Source organism: Sinohyriopsis cumingii, chromosome 13, assembly GCF_028554795.1.
Source record: "Sinohyriopsis cumingii isolate HCF-2022 chromosome 13, ASM2855479v2, whole genome shotgun sequence".
Taxonomy (NCBI): Eukaryota; Metazoa; Mollusca; class Bivalvia; order Unionida; family Unionidae; genus Sinohyriopsis; species Sinohyriopsis cumingii.
The window spans coordinates 76178972-76198106 of NC_142973.1; the positions used below are offsets into that span (position 1 = coordinate 76178972).

General features: G+C 36.4%; 2 protein-coding genes across 3 annotated transcripts in view; one reads left to right on the plus strand and one right to left on the minus strand.

Annotated features, from left to right (window-relative positions):
• LOC149785846 (glutathione S-transferase theta-1-like) overlaps positions 1-3294 on the plus strand; it is a 34311-nt gene extending 31017 nt beyond the window's left edge. For both annotated transcript variants that reach the window (XM_089931247.1, XM_089931248.1), the window contains exon 5: positions 1225-3294. In XM_089931247.1, the coding sequence (XP_089787373.1) occupies positions 1225-1582 (358 nt within the window). In that variant the 3' untranslated portion in view covers positions 1583-3294. The remainder of the gene's footprint in view (positions 1-1224) is intronic.
• Positions 3295-10471: 7177 nt separating this feature from the next.
• Positions 10472-19135, minus strand: part of LOC149785847 (uncharacterized) — a 30295-nt gene continuing 21631 nt past the window's right edge. The window contains exons 7-9 of the mRNA XM_089979808.1: positions 18147-18430; positions 12929-13335; positions 10472-10846 (exon numbers count right to left, since the gene is read on the minus strand). Coding sequence (XP_089835934.1) covers positions 10722-10846; positions 12929-13335; positions 18147-18430 — 816 coding nt within the window. The 3' untranslated portion in view covers positions 10472-10721. The remainder of the gene's footprint in view (positions 10847-12928; positions 13336-18146; positions 18431-19135) is intronic.

Here is a 19135-nt window from a genome sequence, read left to right on the forward strand (position 1 = left end):
AAATATCAGCCGCTAATGTCATGTTATGCCCTAACTCTCTTGATAGATACACCAATCCTTAAATTTTGCAAAATGTATGTGTAATATTTTTCTTCACAATGTCGGTATCAATACTGTTTGCAACACACACACTTGAAGGTCAATCGGAACATCCACGGTCTTTCCGTCATGTTGGAAAAAATTCGGATTTAATTCGCCTCCATGTTGGAATATATTTGGAAGTACTTTATTGGAAGCACTTTCGTCGGATAGCTAAATATGGCGGCGGAAGAAGACAACGTTACAACAGGAGCATTGTTAGTCTGCTGCAACATATGTACTGTACTCTGCCGTGTCACCAAACTCAACAAATTTAGTTTTATTTCTATTATGCTATTCTGGGCTGGTATCGAAACTTGGACTAGTCACACACTCTACCAACTTCCTATTATCTGGACAAGTTTGCATTTTGACTAAAACGTTTGATAATAGCGACCTTTCCTAAACAGAAGAAAAAAATGAATTTTTCGCCTTTATCATCCTAAGCAACTTCAGATTTCAATAAAGTATTTATTTTCTGAACTGGTTTTGATGATGCTGTTCAATACAACTAACGTTCTTCACCCGTCGGCACATATCCGGGAAAATAATATGTGAAAAGGTGGTTAGTTGAATTAGCGGTGATTATTTTCTTTGGGTTTACGGTGGGTTATCACCAGTGACTGGTTGAATTACTGGTGACTATTTTCTATGGGGTTATGGTGGGTTGTCACCAGTGATTGGTTGAATTACTGGTGATTATTTTCTTTGGGGTTACGGTGGGTTATCACCAGTGAGTGGTTGAATTACTGATGATTATTTTCTTTTGGACTATGGTAGGTTATCACCAATGGTTAATCGAATTAGTGTAGTTATTGAAGGCTTTGGTCATAATAAGTTGAAAAATTGAAATCGTAAACAAACAATAGCAGCAAAAAATTGTATCTATATTGGCGGTATAAAATATTTTCTTTAAAACTGGCTGAACATTAGTTTCTTTCTGTTTTCAGTGTGATTTTTTTTCTTTTGAAATTGAAGTAGAACACATTACATCAAATGCATTTTTAAACGTTTTGAATTATAATACTTTGCTTTAAAGAGTAGTCATCGGTCAACTTGAGTGCAGGGCTGTTCTGTCTATGGTATTTTGTGTGTGTGTCTAAGTAAGAACTAAACTATATTTGGATCAACATTATATTTTAACAGAGCCGTTGGATTCAATTACATATACCCTCAATTCCTGGACAAGTACGCGCTTCCTACTGCTGAGGGGAACGAAGCTCTTGTGGAATTCGGATTAAAACAAGTTAGCCGACATCTTGAAATTCTAGAGCGCCGTTATCTGGAGAAAAATAGGTTTCTCACAGGAAACCATTTCACAGTAGCGGATATGTTTGTAGCGACAATTCTCATACAGCTGGAATGGACAGGCACAAGTTTAAAGTTATGGCCGAAGGTTAAAAAATGGATGGAAAGGGTAAAGAGCACAGAGCACTGGGACATTGTTCATGTTTCACATGGTGCTTATGTAAAGGAGCTTGAACGATGGAACTTGATGCACTGATGTTCGAAGCATGACATTTTTTCATTTTAATTTTTATAAATGCCACTCTATTATTCCTATTGAAGCTATCAGGTAATATAATAAAGTAATGGTCCCCCATATACTTATACTTATGTCCATTGTTATCAATCGATTATAATCATATTTGGCTTTCCGCAGTCATGATCTCAACTTTTCTATTGGAAGAACGTTACATAACATGTAAAATCAACTTAGTCCGATTTAGGTCTCTACAAAAGTTCTTTTAAAAGGTTATAAGCATTGAACTCTGGCGTGGCAGAATTGGCACGATTGCATAGCAATAGAAGCAACGTTTTTTACTGGCCCATCTGACAACCTACCTGAGATCAGGGTGGGAAGATCGGCAGGTATTATAACTTTGAAGCTGTTGTTGGCATTACTAGTATATACATGTTTTTTCTTGCGCTCTGACAAAAATACAGCACGACAAAAAAGAGCAATCAATTTCACTCGGACACAAGAGCACAGCTCTTATAAAACCTGAGCATTAATTAGGTTACATTGATTGAGATCAGAGCAAAAGATGTTGCATCTTATATGAATGTTATTAATTACTTATTATAAATCATAGGATCGTGAAATCTATAAGTTAGTTAATATTTGGGGCATATATACGTGTATAAAACTCCGTTATTCGAAACAAAATTCCATGAAGGCAAGAATATTTTGGTGGTTTACGGATATATATCGCAAGGATAGAGAAAGTGCTGATGGGAGTACATCTTGGAGATAATATAAAAAGGATGAATGCTATGGAATATTGAAGATACAAAACGACGATGTCCTGTCATCATCCGAAAACAATCACGCCCCTGATCCAGCAAATAATATATCGTGGAAAATCATATCAGCAATACGGGGACGAGGAGCAGAAGGAGTCGAAAAACCAAGGCAGATAATACAACACTACAAGTGTCACACCTTTGGAAGCTGCCAGTCATTTACCTTCGGAGACTTTCAGATAGCTGTTTGTCTATAAACGACTACAAGAGGATGTTATAATTGCTCTGAGATTCTGGACCAGATAATGACAATAGAATTTCGATGTTAGGAACCCATGAGAATTTAGATCTATTTGGATTGTCATACACACTGGTGTCGACAGAGCATTCAAAGTGGTGCCAACTCGTTTTAATTAGGTGCTTACAATGCATGCTTTGATTGATAACAAGGTAATGCCTTTGATATACTTATTCATACTAAAAATGGCAGAAACAACATTCGGATCTATCCATATATATATATATATATATATATATATATATATATATATATATATATATATGCATGCACAAACATACAATACTTGCAAATATGCAAACATGTCATCACACAAGCACACAAGAGTGGGTTGGGTGTAAAAGAAAGAGGATTAAATATACACACAAGCAAAGAATACATTAGTTAATGTCACACAATCCACACATACAAGGAGAGCTAAAGATGTTTAAACATACACAAACATGCACCAACATGAAACAACAATTGGCATAATTTTGAGTATTATCTCTCATGTCTGGCAACACAGACCGGACATCTACTATATTTATCCCCGCCCCAAAGATTAATAAATATGGGTAGGAAAATGTGAGTATGGTTATCCGCACTTTCTCAGTTCCCCATTAGTGGAATGAGGGCTTCAGACTTCTGATGTTGTATCTGTTGCTGTTGCCATTAAACGAACAAATTATGTCGTCCCTTTTGTTTGTTCTCCTTTACCAATTTTCTTTTTTGTGTCCACTTCCTCTTCCAGCAAGGTTACTATTAATTCTTCAACTATTTGGAAATGGTCAATTGCCTTCTTTGAAAGCTCTTATATTGGGGTATATTTCCATATCTTCCATTTGACCTCGGAAATACTGTAATAACTCAAGTGCATTTAAAGTTTCGCATATTCTTTCGCTCATATTATGTCTGCTCATTCTTCTGCGTTGACAAGTCAACCATGGATGGCATGGTTATTGACAAGTCAACCATGGATGGCAAGGCTATTGACAAGTCAACCATGGATGGCAAGGTTATTGACAAGTCAACCATGGATGGCAAGGTTATTGACAAGTCAACCATGGATGGCAAGGCTATTGACAAGTCAACCATGGATGGCATGGTTATTGACAAGTCAACCATGGATGGCAAGGTTATTGACAAGTCAACCATGGATGGCAAGGCTATTGACAAGTCAACCATGGATGGCAAGGTTATTGACAAGTCAACCATGGATGGCAAGGTTATTGACAAGTCAACCATGGATGGCAAGGCTATTGACAAGTCAACCATGGATGGCAAGGTTATTGACAAGTCAACCATGGATGGCAAGGTTATTGACAAGTCAACCATGGATGGCAAGGCTATTGACAAGTCAACCATGGATGGCATGGTTATTGACAAGTCAACCATGGATGGCAAGGTTATTGACAAGTCAACCATGGATGACAAGGTTATTGAACACGACGCTTTATATGCTTCAAGCACTGTCATGAATGAAAACATCATTCAGACATAGAACGCGAACGTGAAATAAAACATTACTCGTGTAATGAAGATCGACAGACAGAATGTGAAGTTGCATGTATAAAATGATTTTTTGATATTAGAAAACTTAAAGAAACTCCGTTTTGTTATCTAAATCAACACGCTTTGTTGATTAATCCCAACCAACTAACATATCATCCTTGAAACTTACAACTACTAAAACAATTAAAGATGAAGGTATTTACAAAGTTGACAACGTTGTGGAGAGAGAGAGAGAGAGAGAGAGTACTCTTCCAGCGATCAAACGTATTTTGTCAGCAGTGCATGCTACGTTTCTGAGCTAAAGAAACAAAAACCCATAATGGTCACAAAACCATCTTTCTATTGTATTTTCATTTCTAGGTACTCTCTCGATCAAAACAAATCACTAAATTGCCCAACGTAAATCCAAGACTACGTTGATGAGACAGTACACACAATATTTTCCAGACGCAATGGAATTTCATCCTTGTAATCTCACATTACTAAATTCAGTACATACAAGATTTCTTCTAATAAAGTCAATGGTGTCGTCTTGCAGGGTAGGTAATCCATAAGAATTAAAATATTTCATACTACAATAGCTGGTAAAGTACATGCCCACACAATAGGTTCCTGTTCTATGAATGTCGTCTGTTTATTCGACATAGGTTTGAACGTACTTAGGTTTTTAATGGGAAAGTCCTTATTTAGCACACACCACAGGATTCCAAGAAGCTGTATAAGAACTGTGCGTGAGAAAGTAATGAAGTTCCCATGTATCCGTTCCTTTTTTTTTTTTTTTCGTCGGTAGAGGGGCATTTGTTTAATGATGGTTTCCTTGGTATTCAGGTTTCGTTTTTCACATCAGTTCACACTTGGCTTCTTTCTTGAAAATATATGTCCGGTAAATATATGTCCAGTAAGTCGATGAACGAGGAGTCTCCGTATTCTGTTTCAAGAAAACTTCGATGCGTTTCTTCTCCATAGATGACAATGGTGGTAAGAAATGTCCACGTAAACCTTTGTGCCGCTTTTCAAACACTTCCATTCTAGGATGAGAGATCATGATCCTTCTAGATACGCTTCCAAATGGTTTTCTTGACTCATCATCACATATTTGTCGTGTTGTTTCTGACTAGATGTTATCGATTTGATACATAACAATGTTTTATGTTTATGTCTGTAACAATTTCAGCCAAGGCACGAACAAAACAAGCGACTAAATGTTATTCTTGTTCTCTCTTGACGTTATCACCATGGCGGGTGGGGGTAGACTTTTGGGGTTAGTAGAAGTTGTTTTGTTTTCTCAACTTGTGGTCTTTGGCTACTCTCGTTGCTGTGGTCTGGATAAAAAAAAGCCACCCTCAATTATCTCCATAGGTTGTTTATCTTCCACCTTTTATTTTATTCATCTAAGATCAATTTCTCTGTTTGTTTCCAGAATATTAGCAAACTGTGCATATAAAACGGCGTGCGCTAAGTTCACAAAAGCTATTGCAAACTGCATTTCAACACAACGTTGGCCTGGTTTTATAGGGTGGAAATATCCCTCGTGGCGGCCGTGGTCTGGGATGAAATGAATACCCCATAAAGCATACCCCCCCTGCATAATCATCGTGCGAAATGACATGCTGCCATTGGTATCTAACTGTCCTGCGGGTGCAAACAGTGTCAAGTAGGAACTCGAGTACATTTTCTTGGAACTAAGGTTCTTGTACACAACGGTTGGCCATCTCGGGTCACTTTTTGTCATGGACACATTGAAGTGTTAGAACACGAAAGGATTTTGAGTAATACTCAAGTGAGGGCCGCATTTCTGACGATGCCACTAGGCCAACGTTTGGTAGCTGCCACTGGAGTCCTGAGGCAATGATAAAATATTTTACATCCACTCGTAGTAAAGGATACATGGCTTTAGTTCTACTCATAGTTTGATTGTTGTTTCCCACGTTAGGATAAGACTTCAACAAGGCATGTGTCAAGGTTAGCTTCTTCGATGCTGCGCTTACACTCATTAGCATCAGCCATCAAACGAAGTACTATTTTCATTCAGGCGCATTTCCACTCGATTCAACAAACACCTGTCGTACAAACATATGTCCATATGTAAATGATCTATCAGTCCTAAACTGCTTTCCTTGTTTAGTTGTCTTTTGGTGATCCAAAACTGTGATGATTATCATCCCCGATCAACACAGTGGCGTTGAATGTTTCCAAAGTGTCAGGTTTCCATACCTCGGAGGCATCTAGATGTTTGTGTTTGGCTTCTTTTCCGTACGTCAAGAGATTTTCCAGGTACCATCGGTAGGGATAAGTGGCCAAGGTGTTGCACACCGGTTTCTGATTCAAATACATCTCCGCTTCGCTAAACCACGAGTGCATACAATTGCTCACGGCGCCTGGATTACTAATATCCACGTTGAGAACTTTCATGGACAAGTAATTGTTATTCAGATCTTTGTCATTATCGGTTTGTCGTTTCATTTCAAATTCGAAAGGTGTTGAGCTCGTCAGAGACGACAGAGGATAAAATTCTCCCCGTTGGGATTCTTGCATAGTCATCATCGTTGGTCGCTTGACAAACAAACCGAGTTCTGACTTAGAACATTTCCATGAATTTCGGTGCCACATTCTGCTTTTCTTCAGTTAATGATAAAAATCGTCAAATTCTCTACCAGTTTTTTTTCTGTCTTATTTTGTTAAAACATATATTTGAGAAATTAATGGATTAATACGTCTCTTTCTTCCATACTTTTAATGTGGCGTAGAGTAGGGGTTAATATAGTAGACTTAGGAGTTCTTTTCCTGTTTGAAGCAAAACACTTTTCCTGCTTTCATCAGAGCTTTCATGGGACTTTGTCGACTAGTATGTTTTGGAGAATTCTCTTACTGTTGCTTCTTTTGGAACATGTAATCCTGACGTGAACAAAGGTTTTAAAATCTGAGCTTAACAGTGTCTCTTAAACCATGTACTCATTGGCAAGCGACTCCTCGGAATATAAGATGCATCTGTTTTCACAATTTACCGAAAAATAGTTTATGAAAATATAGTTACAGCTTGACCTTTCCTTTCTAAAATGAAATATTTAGTCAAATATCTACTTGTATGCTAGTACTGACATTGTCAAAGTAAGACTAACTGACAGGACATAATGAGGATCTACAGGTTCTCGGTAAACGTGATACATATTTCCTGATTCATCGTAAGCAGCTATGACAAATCCACTTGGAAAGTAATTGCTCTCAGCAACGGAACAGCTCTGTTTCCTACGTCGCTATATTCGACGACATTAGAGAACACAAACATTAATACGATAGGGAATCGAAAACACTTGCAGATCCTGTCGTTCGTGTGAATATCTTTTGAATGTGGTGATGTGTTTATGTCTCCACCCAGGAGAACAAATAAGCAAGGAAAACAAATATGATATGCAGCGTGTTGATGTGAACAAAATATATTATAAGACGTTTAGCAATCTTATGGTACTCAATAAGTTCACTTCTGCGAATTTTCTCCGGTGCTTTGCCAAAATGACCGTTGTTATTAGCTGATATCATTTCGACAAAACGTCCAGCATTAAAAAAAAATCCTGTAGAAATTCTCATGGAGTAGATGTTCAGTTGGAGATTTGCTTTTCAGGGTATTTTGGGTTTGTAAACGAGTTCATTATTTTTGTCCAAGTATTCTTTAACTTATTCGTTGAATATTGCGACGAGGAAAATGGTTTGATCTCCAGCCATATTCTTGACCTGAGTAGGATAAATGATTTCTACCAAAGCTGCAGTCCAGTGAGTGTCGTGATTAATTTTAATGGCTTGAGGTAATTCGGTTGAGTAATGAAACAAAATGTATTGATGGGAAACACATCCATAGAACTGTCAGTATGAATTTGTTATCTAAAGTTGATTATGCATTGCCCGATGGGGCTGATCTCTGATTAGCCACTCGTTGTCAAAGAAGAATGATTTTCCAAATATTCCAGAAGAGATCTGTTACTTTCATTGAAAGAATTGTGTTGTATTTTTTTCTGGCATTGACGAAACTACTGTTGTTGCTGTTACTGCCTGTATATATTTTTTTTTACAAAGGACTGGGAAGAAGATAATCAGTGCAATTCCTGAGTATATTAGTCCACAGTTGTTTGTCTCCTTATCGCAAACTGAATTTGGACAATACATCACACATATTTGGTTTGGTTTTTATGGACACGTTCTTAACACCACACACAAATTGGTTGTTGTTTTTATTGTTTTTATTATTTTTTTGCCGTTCGTGAAGAAAATAACTGAGTAGAATATGTTGCTTCTGTATTAAGCGGCATGGTGGTCACTTCTATTTCTTGTTATATTTGATGACTTGTGAAGCGGCAATACAAGAGTCGAAATTAAGTCGATATCTTTTACAATAAACTTCCCCTTCTTGTAATCTATATTTTCCTAATGTTATGTATATTTGATCTAATTTAATTGTTTGTTTGTATCTTAGTTCTAAATGTTTTATTCCATTGCATGCTTTTGTAACGTAACTTTATTTACTGGATTTGACATTTTCCAGAAAATCAGTTCAGTTCTATTTGATCTGACTGTTTTTCACAAACAACTAATAATTTAAACTTTGTATCTAATGCTGACCTATTTCCTGACCTTGATTCAGAATCAGTAAGAGTTGAAGCAAACAACTTTTATTTAAAAAATTGTATTCTTACCCAGAGTAAAAATCATTGGTTGTAGTCTAGAAACATGCCCATGTGAGCCTCATGAGGGAATCTGTTTTGCGTCTTAAATTAGTGTATAGCTGTTTTCTACAGAGAATTTGGGCAGTCGGGATTTAAACCATTGACACATAAAAGGTGTTTTGTTGTGATCAGTTTGAGTCGATATTTTTTTTATTTTTCTTCCAATTATTTGGATTCCAAGAGATTATTTTTCCCTGGAAATATTTATGCTCTGAATTAAATCTTGAACAAGGACATTTATCGAAATTTACACAGAATTCAAACACTGTGATTCAACAAAAAACTGTTGACACATCAGTACGACGCTGACCATAGCATACGTCATCGTCTTCCATTTTGGATTTCATCGGGATTCGAACTCAGTTTCATTACGACCCTTTATTACTGGGACTTCTATTTTTTAATTATTGGATTATTCTTGGATTATTTTTGGATTTGATTCGTAAAACCGTAAGTTCTTTTTCTCATTTTTACCTTGTCTTTCTAGAGAAAAAAATTATATGTCAAACTTAACAAAGCCTGTTGTCTTCGCTCTTTTCTTGTTGCGTTTTGTAAGAGCCGAAACGTAACACCACTTTAAGCATTTTCCATCGTAAAGCTTTCAACATCGCACACATCTTCTTTCTCCTTCACTCGTAGAAACTCAGACAATTTTAACACTTCTCCGTTTATATCTTCCAATTTATAGTTTTGTCTCACAAATGCGAACACTCTATACCTCACACAGACTATACCCACAAACATACTTATATACTCTAACACAAGCGGGGTGATTACTATATTTGGATTTTGTTCCTGTTTCATAAGGCAATCATTTGAGGAGTAGCATCCCTTTTTACATACATACATACATACATACATATCAGACGGCTTCAATTCTCTATACCCATCGTAGCCGAAAACTATCTGAGTAGGGCGGAGCCATGTTTAATCCAACGATTCAAATGAGTCCCATATTCCATAAATGTTTCGGTATTTTTATCTGAGGCAATTCCAGCGGTGTAGCATTAAACAAAGAAGTGAGAAAACGTAATAAAGATGTAAGTCAACACATGTTACTCATTTGCGGGGGGGGGGGGGCACAATAGCGAGCACAAAAATGTAATGGAACGCGAAAAAAAATCAGTAAGGAAACAACGTTCCCACACGCTCCCACAGCACTGTATCCCTGGGCAATTCATTTCCTTTTTCCGCTGGTGTAAAGGGTTCGCTATATTTTGAGTGGTAGAATAATCTCTATGAAGACATCAGTAGTTGATTTACACCAAATGCACTAGACTCAAAGGTGAATTAAGCACTTATACATACCATGCGAGAATTATCGACTTCCATGCATTGTCAGATCAACAGTACCACAACGTCTCACATCTATTAAGGCAGGCCAGATCAGGTCAAGTGCTGGAGGTGGGGGTATTTCCAACATTTCAAAGGGGTTGACTTTCCTCGAAAGGGCACCAAAGCAAAAGTCTATGTGACTATTTACTCATAGTTTGCAGAATACCTCATCCCCTACCCGATTTGGCCCCTTAAGGCTTATCAATTTAAAAAATGGCGATTTTGAAAGAATTGAGCACAGAAATAACAAGGCAACATCTGAAGAGTTTATAATGGGTAGAAAAATATATCTGAAACAAGAAGACAAAATCAACACTTTTTATTAGTAAATACGCCAAAAAAATGACGAGTGATCTTTGAAGTTTGACAATATAACTACTATTTGCCCTTTAAATGTATAAGCCGTAGCCAGCAACAGATAAATAAAAAATAGACAATAATTTTGATTGATCAGACCTTGATTATGCACCATTGTCTGAACGGATAAAATGACAAGAAAAGAAGGAGGAAAAAAAGTCTTGAACTATTTGTGTAATATGTATTGCATTGTATTGTTATTGGCGTCTTTTCCTGCCTGTATCGGTTGCATATTTCTGTCTTGCCTGGATGTTTTCTGATGACATGCTTATTCCACCTAAAGCGCGCCTGCGCAGTTTGGCAACATAAGATTCGGCGGCCGCTGCAAGAAATGTAGAGAATGTTTACTAATGAAGTAAATGTGAAGTCTAAACTTCATGCATCAGTTTTCAATCAAAACGAAAATTGTTATTGATTGATTACTAGATATGGAAATCATATGTATCTGTGTTTTATGTAGAAAAGTTCTTATTTACATAACTTTATTGGAAATAAAACTTTATGTATCATTTAACAGCCCTTTAAAAATACTTGTCAGACTGTTTTCTTCAAGAGCAAGACTGGAGCAAGTTGCTTTAAAAGATATTCATTCTAACCTGACCAACACATATTTATTGCAACGTTCGTCGTACTGACACATTTATTTTGTGTCCAGATGTTGACTACCAAATGCGTGCTTCTATGAAGATTCTGATATATCAAACGTAACATTTTATACGTGAAAAATAGTATAAAAATACACCAGTAAGAAGCTAACAAACAACTTATACACACCTAGAGATTATACAACCTTTGAGCTTGAGTTTGACCTTGAGATCTTGTCAGCCAATCACAGATGACATAACATCTGCCGCGATCTCAGATTCAAACTCAGACTTTTACGATTTCCATGCCAGACTGGAATGGCAGGCAGGGACCCGGCTTTTATTAAAATGGCAGGCAGAAACCCCGTTTTTATTAAAATGGCAGGCAAGGGCCTCACTTTTATGAAAATGATAGGCAAGGACCCCACTTTTATTAAAAATGGCGATCAAGGACACCACTTTAATTAAAATGTCGAGCAATGACACCAGTTTTATTAACAGTCTACCAATTAGAGACTGTCTCACTGAAAAAGTTGGAACTTTGGGTCAGAGGTAGAAATCAAGGAAAAAAAAGAAAGAAATCGCCTCATATTTTCTACTTGTATTAAGAAATCCAAGACCCAGAGGAGGTTGGTGATAATGTATACTCTGTTCAGTTTGTTTATACCATCCATCAGAAAAGACAAGAACGGACAGTCGCTATCATTGCTTCTTTACGAAGAAACGTACCAATACTGTTCTGAAAAGTTATTTTATATTTTAGGTCAGATACGTGCAAGTATATATATATATATATATATATATATATATATATATATATATATATATATATATATATATGTGTGTGTGTGTGTGTGTGTGTGTGTGTGTGTGTGTGTGTGTGGTTTTAGAAAAAAGTGAGAAAAAAAGAATCCCGTTAACATGGCGCTTACCTTCTGTAAATGTCTGGTCCCCTTTCTCTGGCCTGAAGCCATGCATCATTTTGATGGTAACATCTTAAAGCAAATTTCAAAAAATGTTGATTGCATGGCACCATCTTTTAAAGTGAAATATTCTCGCTGGATTTATCCCGAAAACATTCGAAAACCATGTTCTGCAATGGAGCAGTAGCTGCCGAAAAAATTACGGCAGGAAATCAAAGATGGCTACTTTCCGTCCTTGTCTTCGAGATAATAGAGGGTACAAAAACAAAACAGCAAATACACTATCTAACGTCGAGTTCGTGCATTTATGACCTAAAGATAGCTAGAAAAACCATGATATTATCGGAACCACATCACAGGTTTTAAAACAGTCTAAGAAAGCCTTGATATTACCGGAACCACATCACAGGCTTTTAACCAGTCTAAGAAAGCCATGATATTACCGGAACCACATCACGGGCTTTTAACCAGTCTAAAGAGGCGTTTAGGATTTCATTGATTATTTAGTAAATTAGCAGGATGACTGAGTAACCCCAGTAAACTGTGTGCTTTTCAACTAGAGTTGATCGTTTATCCTGTTAAAATTAATTTGTAAATGCGACTATCATAGAGTTTCTGTATTATTAGCACTGAATAATTCCATCCTACTAAAACGTAGCCAACAAACATGTAATTTCAATGATATTAGCAATCTGCTTTTTTTTCTGGGAGGATAAACGATAACTCAGGTAAACGAGGGAAACAGTGGTCAACCCCATATATGAAATCAAGAGTTCAAATTTTACAAGAGTCATTGGTTCTAAACTGGCATTGAAAAATTATACATGTTTAAAACTTGTAAGAAACTGAAGTAGAATGACATGCAATAACATTTTATGTGGGTAATAATGTAATTACGTAGTGTGGATTGATTCTCTGCTGGTCCTTGCTGCTGAGCTCGAGGTTGAGAAGGCGATGGCTGTGAGCCGCTGTCCGTTACAGAGGCTGGACTGGAAGCGGGCTTCGTAGTATTGGTTGTGGTACGGGAACCCATGGCTGCTTCCACTTTCTTCAAAAGGTCATCGGTGACTTGGAATCCAGAAAATATTTCTTCCTCCTCCAGGTTGTCAGCTTCTGTAGGAGAGGATATACTAGAATCTGGTTCACGGTCTAGCCCGCTCGCCATATCTGCCGTTCCGGCATCAGGCTCAATCTCAAGTGCTGGGGATGGAACTTGGCTTGATCCAGAGTCAACCTTAGTTTGTTCTGTGAGTTCCTCTTTATCAAAAAGCTCAGGCATTGAAACGTTGGTCTGCTTGGCACACCTATTAAATGTTTTTAAAAGATAGTTGGTGCAATTCGTCTACTAAACGAAAATATTTTTTATAATTAGAAACAAATATTCTTTAATAAATATATATTACAAAATTAATAGCTAAACTGTATAGTTATGACATCATAAGTAAAATATTTATTTTACAAAGTACTAAACAAAAATTAATAATGCTGCAGCATCGATAATGACAATTGGAAAGAAAATGTTTTTATGAAATATGACTGGAACTTTCTTTGTTAAAAATATCTGGAATTGAAAAGAACTTTTATCATGAATTAAAAAACAAGCTTTAGCAAACTAAATACATGGTTAGTGAATTCTTAGATGACTTAGATAACTTGCAAGGAACATAAAATAAATTAACGAGGACAATACCAAGTCTTCTTTGAGTTCTTACCACGGGAAAAAGAAAATAAAGGTGGAAAGATCAATCAAGGGAAATAAACAAACATGGAAAGATCAAACAGGGGAAGTAAATATATACCGAAAGATCAACTATGGGAAATAAAAAGGTACTGAAAGATCAACTAGGAGAAATAAATAGGTACTGAAAGATTAACTAGGGGAAATAGAGTCTTCGCTGGATTTTCTTGGCCAGCCTGCTTAAATAGCTGGCACATGCTAAAGTAATTGTCATTTTTGTTGTAACGACAACAAATTATACGTAATCTAGTAAATAGTGGACATCACATTACAAACCATGCGATTTTATCAGATAATTTACCAAAATTTTAGCTTCAAAGCAGAAAGAAAACTTATTAAAATTACAAATTCTACCTAAATTGTGATTCTCTGCAATAGCAGTACCACACTGGCCTGGTTACTAGTAACATTTGTGGAGGCATATATCAAGATTTTTAATATACAATACGAGGTTTGAAGCTTTCATGACTCATATGCTTAATAGTTTTGTGACAACGGACATTTTGTGAAGACTAGGTCTGACAGTTTTATGACAACGGTCATTTATTTAATACGAAGTCTGACAATTTCGTGATAACTGACATTTTGGAATACAAAGGCTGACGGTTTCGTAACTACGAAGTCTGACAGTTTCTTGACAACGGGTATGTTCTGAATAAAAAGTCTGACAGTTTCGTGATAACTGACATTTTGGAATACAAAGGCTGACGGTTTCGTAACTTCCAAATATGACAGTTTCATGACAACGGTTTTTTATTTAATACGAAGTCTAACAGTTTCGTGATAATTGACATTTTGGAATACAAAGCTGTCAGTTTCGTAACTACGAAGTCTGACAGTTTCTTGACAACGGACATGTTTTGAATACAAAGTCTGACAGTTTCATGACTACGAGGTCTGACAGTTTCGTGACAACGGACATGTTTTTAAGACGAAGTCTAACATTATCGTGACAACGTACAGTTTATGAACTATGAGGTCTGACAGTTTCATGACTTCAAGGCCGGACAGTTACACGATTACAGGAACTGGCCAAGCTTCATAGCCACAAAACTTTCTCTGTACAAACGTTATACTCAGACTAAACATTTAACAAATATTACACATAGATTCTCTAAACAGTGTCTTAAATTCGCACATATGTAGAGATAACAACTATAAAACAGTGCCAAATCTTCCGTGATTCGAACCACATTCTGAGCGAAGTTACAACAGATCAAACGTTTTGAAATTTGAGAACGGGTTCAATTTTTGTGCTTAGATAGTTTCGAATCTAAAGGGCTAGATGAACAGCAAAGAAGGAAGCATGATTTAGGTCCAATGAATGATCAAAGATCTTCGAATTATTGTGCAAAAAGAGGTGGATGAGGTGAAACTAATCTTACCCGTCAAAATTAGAGCTTTTTGTCTAGAATTCCAAGACCATCCGTATTATTCAAGTTTTACAGGATATAGTTTAACCAAATGCAGATTATGGTGATAGTTTATGTGAGGTTGTCTGTAGACATTGAACTGTACTCAGAAAACCAAAGATATTTATTTAGTTTCATTGTTAAAAAGCTTTTGCAAAATGGTTCACTTCATATTTCGCATTCATGTAAAAAAAAAATTTTTTTACATACTTTCTCTTGAATTTCAACAATCAATCAATTTTCCCGAACAAATTACTGAGAAAACCTACAAACCTACAACCTACAACTTTATTGCAAAAACAAAGCCTTCTTCATTAATTGACCCGACCTACAACACAAACTTGCCTGAAAGCTATATATTCTTATCATAAATGCTTAATACATCGGAAGAATAAAATCTGAAATCTCTGTTTTGATTCACTATAATTCCATGTTAAGGTATCTGTCAAGGAAAAGATGTCCTTGTAAATGATTCACTGTAATTCCATGTCAACGTGTCTGTCAAGGAAAATATGTCCTTGTAATGATTCATTATAATTCCATGTCAACTGGTCTGTCAAGGAAAATATGTCCTTGTAATGATTCAGTATAATTCCATGTCAACTGGTCTGTCAAGGAAAAGATGTCCTTGTAATGATTCAGTATAATTACATGCTAACGTGTCTGTGAAGGAAAATATGTCCTTGTAATGATTCACTATAATTCCATGTTAAGGTATCTGTCAATGAAAAGATGTCCTTGTAATGATTCACTATAATTCCATGCTAACATCATGTCAAGGAAAATATGTCCTTGTAATGATTCACTATATTTCCATGTCAACGTGTCTGTCAAGGAAAATATGTCCTTGTAACGATTAACCATAATTCCATGTCAACATATCTGTCAAGGAAAAGATGTCCTTGTAATGATTCACTATAATTCCATGCTAACGTTCTGTCAAGGAAAAGATGTCCTTGTAATGATTCACTACAATTCCAAGCTAACGCATCTGTCAAGGAAAATATGTCCTTGTAATGATTCACTATAATTCCATGCTAACGTGTCTGTCAAGCACATTGCAATTCCACTTAATGATAATATGAATAAATTCAAATAACAAACTGAATACAATAATACAACTGATTCTGCTTCAGATGTTATCGTAAAAATGAGTAATTTTTCAAGCAAACAAGAATATTATGTAAGAAAACTAAGACAAAAGTAGAACCAGGATGAAGGTCAAAAGTTCATTTCTAGAATATTCTAAGTAGTCGTCAAGATAAAATATGCTACTAAAATTATAATAATGTGGTAAACATTAGAGAGACCAGGTAGTTTTGTGGGGGAATTCCAGTGCTCCAGACTCAGATTATGATAAACGTGTTTACTTTAATAATGATCCTAAAATTTAACCTACACTCACAGAGAAATATAAGCAATGCATTATCTTGTTTACAGACTGAATAGCCCTAGTCATGTACACAATGAACTTGACAAGGTCAATTACAAATTACAATCATACATAACACATATAATTTCGAAAAATAAAACAAACAATAAATACCCATAACAGACAAATACACACAACAAAGCTCAAAGGTATGGGTTTCTCCACCTATTATCTAGACACTTCATTTTTGCATATTATTTTCAATTTCTCTTTTCCTATCATATTTTCTTCTTCCAATTATCGCTTGGACATGCCTTCTACATAGTTTTTGTGCAAACAAAGACGTGGTAATTGCAATCAAATGTTTTCATGTTAAGCTGATCGTGCAGACGACTTCAAGTCTTTCTCCATCCAAGGTTCGTCTAATCGAACTTCTCCATTTAGGGGGGAAAGGAATAAATCTAACTCCTCCATTTAGACGATCTGGATATCGACCGTTACAATTAAGAAGCTATCATTGACTTCTTGTCACCATTATCGATCGAAAATAGATGAACCATTGCAAAATTTGAAATTATTTACGATAATCATTTAATATCGCGACAATCAGTTTCTTCATTAAAAATAGGGGAAGTAAACGAAGCCTGCATGTGTGCCTAATTTATGCCTGCTGAGTGGTTCATCGAATAACGTGATTGACAAGAGGCAATATGTCAATTACTTGAATGCGTTTTACCTTTGGGTTCAAGCGAATACACGTGATTTGTCAGAATCTTTAGCATAGAAAGCATTTAAGCATTTTGAACATCTCCATCTCCTATGGAAAGCCATCCTGAAATAATCTTGACGTCACCCTTCGGAAATATTTTCGTGGACTAGAATCTCCAATCACAGAATCAGAATCAGCCCTAAGAGTCAATTATCACCCTCCTTGTCTATGACTAGAAATAGAATGCTCAAACTGCCAAAGTTTATTGTCGGTAGTATTCTTTACGATTTTACTTAACACCCCCGCCTTACTCCATCCCACCTTCCACCCATCCTGCCCCACCCTATCCCCACTGACATGAAATGCCTAATCTGAAGACACACGTGTATCCAAAGCAAAAACGGTGTTGGTTTGCTTCTTTGTTTTAATCAAAATGAAAGCAGACAAGAGCAAGGAGAGAGGGGTGAAGAGGGTTATTAATTTATACTTGCTACGTAATTAAAAAAGGAAGACAAAAACTTTACCTAAATTAGTTTAGACTATAAATTTGCAGTACGCTGGATACATGGTATCATGCAGTATGTAAAACTAAAGCAGCGAATGGGAGAAAATTACGCTCAGCGTTATTTTTTGTCCTTTATATGCCTGTAAACTCTCCAAATTACGTCCATTAGAAAAACCTTAAACACCAGATTTATAATTTGATCTAAATAAACCCTATGCTTTAAAGAAACATGCATTTTTCTCTTTTTCAGTGAAACATAATTTACTCTGGTCCAGTTTCGATTTCCACACACCAAGCTAAATTGCTAAAAACTACAATAAATAAAAGCAAGTCTTAACTTATGAACAAAAGGAAAAAAAAATATATCAGAGCATGATACCTGTGAAGCATTTTGCCACATGAATGATAATCAAGAGCAGACGGTACCAAATCGTGGTCACTAAGAACATTCTTTGGAGCTCGCAGGGTCGGACCACCGTCCAAGTACGGGAGATCCGCATAAGCGGGAACAGGTCGGAGCATAAACCCATCATCAGCATCTCCTTTCATTTTTGCTAGGCTTATTTCCAGGTCCAAAATTCGCTTCCAGATGGACCGCTTCTGATTTGTGAGCGATCCTATTTCGTCCTCAAGGTCCCTTGACTGTATCTGGGAGTTGATGTACTGTAATATAATGTTTATTACAATTTAGAGTAACAACACAACAGCCTCGCCACCAACCCGAAAAATGGTTTTCTTGCTTCTCTCTGGTGCAAAAGCATTACTATGTGCAAACTTAGTCAATGTATAACGTACTACATAAGTTGACTATAGGAACACGATATATTTGTCTATATTTAGGTGACATACATGCCACCATATTATTCGTTTGTCTTGTTGGTTGGTTGGTTGGCTGGTTGAATAGCTGGATAGCTATGTCGATTGATCTAGTCTGATGCTTGTGGAAACCGCTGAGTTTTTCATGGCATCATTATTGGCCATACGTATGGTATTTTAAAAGTTCAGAATATTTTGCAATAACCTTTTCTTCTTTAAGAGCATCAATAACTTTAATTCCGATCTAGAGTAAATGTCGTTTTATAAAATAATCTGCAGCACGCTGGACTACTGCAGATATGTGTTTGTCACCTAACTAGGGTAAACTGCAGTGGAAAAAATGTAGAAAGAGAGCAATTCTGCAACTCAGCAACGCTGTAAAGTTCGGCACTCCTTATAGTACTCTATGACTACTATTGAGGCCGACTTAGATGTAATTCTATATCAAATCCTACAACTTTTAGGTGATTTCGGCGTTTCCAAAATGTTCACAAATCCACAGCAGATGAATTGCATTCTGGAGGGTTGTTGTTTACGATAGGTGGTCGAGAA